General features: G+C 66.7%; 1 protein-coding gene across 1 annotated transcript; it reads left to right on the top strand.

Annotated features, from left to right (window-relative positions):
• Positions 1-554: 554 nt before the first annotated feature.
• Positions 555-1,242, top strand: EMIHUDRAFT_65528 (hypothetical protein; the record flags this gene model as incomplete). The annotated part of the gene is made up of 2 exons (XM_005772287.1): positions 555-998; positions 1,066-1,242. Coding segments are annotated over 2 exons (621 nt in total), but the record flags the coding sequence as incomplete, so codon positions are not given.
• Positions 1,243-7,789: the final 6,547 nt, after the last annotated feature.

The raw sequence follows: 7,789 nt of genomic DNA on the forward strand, positions 1-7,789 counted from the left end.
TTTTCCCCCGGGGCAAAAAACAAAACAACCATCGCCCCCCCCATGAGGGACAAAAAAAGTAAATCCCCCAACACGCCCGCGGTGAAAAAAAAGCGGGCGGGTTATAAGCGCCTCCCAGCAAACTTCCTCATTTGGGCAGCGAGGGCCGCAACCCCGCCATCAGAAGCCCGGGCGGATGGCCGGGACACATCCATTGCAGGCATCGGCCGGAGGATGGCTGCGCTGACGGGAACGCAGCCAAAATGGCGCGTGTGCTGGGAGGCGGAGTGGCCAGGATGCTTTAATTGCAACCATGTGAATTAAGGATGGCTGGCATGCCTAGTTCTCAGCCATCCGGTAGGAGTGGTGCATGGCTGAGATCTAGGCGTGCCAGCCATCCTTAGCACGGATGGCTGCGAAACAGGGAGCGCAGCCATCCAAGGTGCAGCCATCCAAGGGGGTGGCGGCCTTTTGGGGGCTGCTCGCCGGACGGGCGGGCCTGAGGTGCATGGACTACTTCGTGTATGGTCGGGATGGCTCTCGCAATCGACGACGCGGAACCCTTCTCCTTCGCGATGCCGTCTACTGGCCGCGTCGCGCTCCTCATGATTGACTGGCAGCGCGACTTTCTCGACGAGGGCGGCTTCGGCCACTGCCTCGGCAACGACGTGGCTCCGCTGCGCACTGCGCTCAAGCCCGCTGCCGCCGTACTCGCGGCCGCGCGTGCCGCGGGCGTCACCGTGGTGCACACGCTCGAGGCGCACACCGCCGATCTCGCCGACTGCCCGCCGGCAAAGCTCACTCGCTGCCCCGCCATCGGCACCGTCCTCGACGCTGCCCGCGGCCGCGTTCTCGTCGCCGGCGAGCCGGGCAACGCGATCGTCGACGAGGTGGCTCCCGTCGCCGGCGAGCTGATCGTGCACAAGCCGGGCAAGGGCGCCTTCTTCAACACACGGCTGCACGACGAGCTGCAGCGCCTCGGCGTCACGCACCTGCTCCTGACGGGCGTGACGACCGAGGTGTGAAAGTGCCCGGGAGCTGCGCAGCACACCACGGCCACACACGGCGGCAAACGACCGACCGTAGGTTTGCGTGCAGACGAGCATGCGAGAGGCCAACGATCGCGGCTACGAATGCCTCGTGGTGGCCGACGCGACGGAGAGCTACTTCCCCCAGCTGAAGCGCGCGGCGCTCGAGATGATCGTCGCGCAGGGCGGCATCGTCGGCTGGGCAGCGCCCTCGGCCGATGTGATCGCCGCCCTCCATGGCTACACGGCGCCGCCGCCGCCTCCGCCGGCGGCGGCTCCTCTTCCTCCTGTCACCACCGCCGCCACCACGGCGGCGGCGGCATCGGGCCGACGCACGCTGCTCGCTGTGTCGGGCACTCTGCAGGACGGCTTCGAGCTGCGCGCCAACCTCGACGCGCCCGGCTGCGCCGCGCTGCTCGTGGGCTCCGCCGTCGTGCGCGGCGTGCGTGCTTTTCTCGACATCAAGGAAGAGGGAGCGCGCGAGCATGCAGGTGCGAGCCCGGCGCGCGTCAACCCGGCCAACGTTGTGACGGGAAACATGGCGCACGCCAACCTGTACGCCGTCTACCTCGTGCACGAGTCGGTGGTGCTCAAGGCCCTGCTCGGCGAGCCGCGCTACCTCGCCATCGCGCCCGACGCTGTGCGACTCGACCTGCGCGCCGCGCGCACCTCGCACGCCGTGGTCGCGCTGCTGCACGCCGCGGCGCGCGAGCTCGACGCGTCCGCCCCGCCGCCGTCGGAGGTGTCGATCTGCACGGTCCTCAGCACCTACATGGCGCCGAGCTTTGTGCCGCTGCCGGCGGCGCTGCCCGGGGAGCCTTCGATGACGAGCTTCCCCGAGGGACTCGCCGCCTTTGCAGGCGTGGCGCTGAGCGAGGCGAGGACGGGCGGCATCGCGGAGGCGGCGCTGCGCACGGCGGAGGCCACGGCCCTCGACGCCGACGCCTGCCGCGCCGCGCGCGAGCTCTACGCCAGTGGTCCACTCACGGCGGCTGGCGCTGCGGCGGCAGGCGAGCCGTGGCGGCCGCGGCTCGCCGCGCTGTGGGACGCCGACCAGCTCGCGCGCTACGCGGCGGCGGCGGGCTATGGCGGCGGTGCCTTTGGAGCGGAGTTGGCCAGCCTCGTGGCCGTCGCACCTCCTCCTCCCTATAAGGAGACGTCGCCTCGCGAGAAGGAGACGGCGGCAGCCCTCGCCGCCGCGGCGAGCGCGGCGGCAGCGGCCGCAGTATCCATCGGTGGGCTAGCGGCAGCGGCGACGCTGCGCTCATCCTCCCTTGCGGCCAGCAGCAGGCAGCTCCTCGTCGCGTTTGGTGCCGGATGGCTGCTTCGCGAGCTGTGGGCACGCACGGACGCGGTGCGCGAGGCTCGTGCCATGAAGCGCCGCTCGGTCGCAGAGGCGGCGATCAGCGCGGCGCTGGCGGCGGGGACGACGCTCGACGGCGAGGCGCAGGTGCGCTGCTCTCGCGGCGTCGGCCACCGCGCTTTTGGCGTGAGTCGCGCCGACACGGCGCTGCTCCTGATCGACATGCAGGTCGACTTTCTTCACCGCGCCGGTCGGCTCGGCCGCCACTACGACGCGAGCCGCCACGCTGCCCTCGCCAAGGCGACGGCACAGGTGGAGAGGCTGCTGGCGGCGGCGCGAAAGGCAGGTCTCACGATCGCGCACTCGCGCTCGCACCGATACGGTGCCGACGTGCGGGCCGACTTGCTGCGCGGCCCGCAGCCTGGCGCGCCCGCCCTCGGCGACGACGCGGACGGGGCGCCGCAGCACTTTGGCGCGGTCGACGTCGGCTACGACTTGCTGCCGTCGCTGCGCGCGCTGCCGGGCGAGGTTGTCGTCGACAAGTGGACCTTTGGCGCTTTCGCGTCGACCGACCTCGAGGCGCAGCTGCGCGCGCGCGGCGTGCGCAAGGTTCTCCTCGCCGGCATCCTCACCAACGTGTGCGTTTTCGCGACGGCGGTGCAGGCGTGCGACCGTTTCTTCCGCGTCTGTCTCGTCGAGGACGCCGCGGGCGCCTTCAAGCCCGACTGGCACGAGAAGGCGGTGGAATTGCTCTCGGGCCCGCAGACGGCGCCTGGACATGCGGCCGCCGCCGTTGGGCTCTACTTTGGCGAGACGGCGACGGTGGCCGCAGTGGAGGAGGCGCTCGAGCGCTTGTGAGCTGTGAGCCGACGTCGACGGTCGAGCCGCAGCGGCGCCGCCAGGCGCCCGCCCCGGCGGTGAACGAGCGGAGAGCCGGGGAAGGCGCTGTTCGTGTACAAGTCTTAGCTGAAGAGCTGCGCAACTACTACGCATATGTGTGTACACTGTGTATACAGTCATAGAGTCATATTTCACCTTGCATTGTTGAAAAAGCACGACCACCGTGCCACTAGCGGAAGAAGGAAAACGCGGCGCGAAGAGGGCGATGACCGACGAGCACCTCAGCTCACCTTAGCCTGACCCCAGACGCGCAGCGCCAGCGGAGCTTCGCCGTTCGCGTGCGCACATCGAGGAAGCACCAACCTCGCAACCTCGCTTCTTCGTGCGAGTGGAGAGTTCCGGCCGCTGGGGGAGGCGACGCGTGTGGCCGTCCCCGCTCGCGACGTGCCCGCCTCGTCGGCGGTCCAGATTTGGACAGTGAGTCGAAGGGGCGACAAGCTGAGCTGCGAGAACCGAGATGGCCTGCTCGCTCCTCAGCCTCGCGCACGTCTACGTACGGCGCCACCGAGCTCGAGCGCAACTGCCTCGTCGTCATGAAGGCCAACATGGCGCAAGGTGAGGCCCGGCGCATCTCACCCCTGACCACAGCCCGCAGACACGCGAATGCGCATCACACCTCGTCCCCCGTTCTCGCGCAGTGGTCACTCGCGCCGACTTTCACTTTGCGCCGGCGGCCCTCGGGCCCCTCGCGCCCGAGGCCTTCGTCAAGTTCAACCTGCACTGCGCGGGCATCGAGCACGTCGAGCCAGGCCGCAGGCGCAAGCGCGGTGAGGAGTAGTCGGCATAGAGGCGGCTGCTCCGCTCCGACCCGAATTTGGAGGGCCATGAAATTTAAGGTGTTGCTGCGCAAAAGGGGCGGGGCGCGGGCGCGCGCGGCGGTGGCCGAGAGTTCTTTTTGGAGACCAGACCTTTCGATGATTCATGCTTTCTATGTCTATCTTATGCTTCATGACACGACATGTGGTGGCCGGTGGTGGAGCTGGTGGAGCTGTCAGTTGATCGATCCAAGTGGGTGGGGAGTGGGGCATGGCTGGGCATGCAGGTCTGCCAGTCGGCCCGGCCTCTGACGTGGTGCTGTCGCTGCATTCAGTGTGATGACAAGCAGGCTCGACATATATCATTTCTTCTTTTATCATTTCTTCATTATTTTTTAATACTATTACCATTACTCTCTCTATTCTCCTCATCTCCTTCCATATAAATTTATATTTTTTTTATACATCAAAATAAACATCAATTTACAACCCTTACCAAAATATTCACCCTTTATGAACGACCAGATCGCGCTCGCCTCGGCACCACGCATGAAAACGGTCTGGTGGCCAAGCGGTAAGGCGGCCGACCGCAGATCGGCAGATCCCGCGTTCGAATCGCGGTCAGACCTTTTTAATTTTTTTCCAGCCTTGGCCGCCTGGCAGATCCGTTCGAAGCGCGGTCAGACCTCGTCTCGCTTTTCCCCGCTGACAGCCTTGATTTTCGCCTTGCCTCCTTTTTGTTTTTCGCCTTGCCCCCCTTCCGTTGCACCGACATCGACGGCGAGGGGCGGCTCTCGTCGTGCGGCTCAGAGCGGTCGATTTGGTAAACCACCAGGGCTCCTCGGTCACGGTGAGGGCGTGTCGCGACTGACAACGCCGACCCGACTCCCGTTGCTGGGTGAGCGCGCCGTGACTGTGTCTACGGGCGCCACGCACAGCCTCGCCCTCACCGGGGTCGGAGCCGTCTGGAGCTGGGGCTTTGGAGGGAGCGGCCGTTTGGGCCACGGCGACCAGCAGGAGCAGCTGCTGCCAACGAACATCGAGGCCTTTGCTGGGCGGCGCGTCGTCGCTGTGGCGGCGGGACGCGACCGCAGCATCGCCATCACCGCCGACGGCGCCGTCTAGAGCTGGGGCTGTGGAGCCTTCGGCCGGTTGGGCCACGGCGACTGGCAGTGGCAGCTGCTGCCCAAGAAGGTTGAGGCCTTTGCTGGGCGGCGCGTCGTCGCTTTCTCGGCAGCAGCCAGCCACAGCCGCTCGCCACTACCGCCGACGGTGCCGTCTGGAGCTGGGGCGGTGGGAGGAGCGGCCACTTAGCTCTTAGGCCTTAGGCCACGGCGACGAGCAGCAGGAGCTGCTGCCGAAGAAGGTCGAGGCCATGGCTGGCCAGCACGTTGTCGCCGTGTCGGCGGGAAGCAGGCACGGCCTCGCTATCACCACCGACAGCAGCGTCTGGAGCTGGGGCTTTGGTCTCCACGGCCGACTAGGCCACGGCAACGAGCAGAGCCAGATGCTGCCGAAGAAGGTCGAGCCCTTCGCTGGCCAGCGCGGTCACTGTGTCGGCTGGAAACCACAGCCTCGCCCTCACCGCCGAAAACGCTGTATTCACCTTGGGGTGGCACCGGCTGCCTAGGCCATGGAGAGAGAGGACTTGTCGAACCAGCTGCTGCCCTACGTGGCTGGGTCCACAGCGATTCTAGGAAAGTGTCGGGAACACTTAAACGGTCGGGGTCGCGGCCTTCCGACTCGCGCCTCCGCCTCATTATTCTCTGGGGGGGCGACATTGGAGCTCGGGGGGGCGCGGGGCCCCCGGAGGCACCGTGCGCCGCGCAGCAGTGCGGAAACGGGGCCCCGGCTCCGCTAGTCTCAGCTAGCACCGACTTCCCGATCTAACCCGGTCTAACAGAGGGCAGATTTGGAGAGATCTCGAGGAGTACATACAGACAGACCCTCCAACCATCAGAAAACTCCGACCTGATCGGTCGTACTGACCGCCGACAGATCACTCCAGACAGCAGACAGGCCGACGTCTGCACGCGGCCGGCCGGGCGAGAGGCTTGACACGATCCGACCCTGCGAGAACCTGACGCTGCTGCTCTAGCTATCAGACATGCACTGCTGACTGCTGCCACAATATGCGACCGGTGCTGGCCCACTTGGCGGCCTTCCCAGTCAGTGGTGAGGCGCAGTTCAGAGCTGTCGATGCACGATGGCGCGATGCCGCACTGGTCCCACATTGGTAACACGAGACCACCACGTTTGCCGGTCCAAGAGAGAGGCACTGGTGCTGTCCTGAGAAGGTGCGTGGTCCCTCTTGACTGCCCATGCGCGCGAGGCTGTGTAGGCATAGCCTCGAGAGTGCCAGCAGCCAATCCGAGGCAGTTTCGGTGACGCGCATTGCGTCAGAAGCGTGCACGCAGCTGGAAGGACGCCTTCCTACTGGCCGTACGATCAGGTCGTCACTGAATGCTGGATACTAAGGCCGCGAGCTATGGCCTATGCGGGTGATCAATTGTGCAGCATGGCACGGTCAGCAGCGCCGACAGGCTGTCGCAAGGGCCAAGGCGTGATAGCATGGCCGCAAGTACGCCGAATTCCCATGACAACACAAGCGAAAAATCGCGCAAAAAAAGAAAAATGTCAAAAAAATCGGCGCCTGCGGCGAGCCATGCCCATGGGACCCGATCGCCCCCCCGCATGGAGATACCCTCTAGAGCGATTATTGCAATATATACGATTGGCGGCAGGGCGGGGGGGGGGATCGCACTGGCCACTGCCACTGTGGCCACTGCGCACTGGCGCAAGGTCCAAGGACCAAGGTTTTTTTTTGCGAAAACGAAAAAAAAAGTCGATGTGAGGCGCTGATGTGTGTGTAGTGTGATGACGACCCCGCAGCGGTGGCAGCGCACTCAATACTCCGGGAAAGACGAAAACCGAAAAGTTCCCGCTTCCCACCCGCATCCCGGTCCGAGCGGTGTCCTATACTCTGGCTACTCCCTCTTCTCCCCTCTCGTGTCCCTACCCACCCTCAGCGCGGCCGGCGCCGTCACCATCTCGACGACGCCCAGCCCGCCCGTGAGGCTCGTCGCGAGCGCGAGCAGCACACACCCCAGCGCCGTCAGCCACCGCGCGAGTGGCCGGTGCCACAGCGCCGCACCGACCGCGGCAACGGCGATCGCCCACGCGAGGCGCGCCGCGGCGTAGACGCGCAGCGGCGCCGGCGCCGCCTCCGCCTCCGCCTCCGGCCCTCCCGCTGCCCGCGCCGCCAGCCACGCCTCCTTGGCAGCCCACCGCTCCTGCAGCCAGCCACCAAGCGCTTCGTCCGACGAGAGCGGCAGCTCGCCTGAAGAGAGAGAGGGGGGAGACCGCGCCTCAGAAGCAGCTGCGAAGAACTAAATTCCCTCCCCCCCCCCCCCCCCCCCCGGGTATATCTTTGGCGGCTCTCGGCTATTTCTCGGCCCGGGGAAAGGGGGGGACGGGGCGCTTGGCCGGGCCCGGGAAGACACCGGGGGGCATTTCCCCCTCGGGGGGGCTCCAACCGGCGGCGGCGGCGGGCCCGGCGCCGCCGGGCGGGGCCTGTTCGGGGGGGTTGGGGACCGTCCCGTCGTTCACGGGGGTCAGGGGGGCGCCCAAGGGCCGCCCGGGCTCGACCAAACCCCCCTGGGCGGGGCGGGGTGAGGGGGGGGCTTTTGGGGGCCCGTCCGGAGGGGGGGGGAGGGGAGGCCCAAGCTGTCCAGGGGGTTGGGGCAAGGGGGGGGGTTTTCCCCGGCCCAATTTAGCCCCGGGGTTGAAACCCCCGGGGTGGGTGGGCATGTGTGTGTGTGTGT

Source organism: Emiliania huxleyi, assembly GCF_000372725.1.
Source record: "Emiliania huxleyi CCMP1516 unplaced genomic scaffold EMIHUscaffold_36, whole genome shotgun sequence".
NCBI classification, from domain to species: Eukaryota; Haptophyta; order Isochrysidales; family Noelaerhabdaceae; genus Emiliania; species Emiliania huxleyi.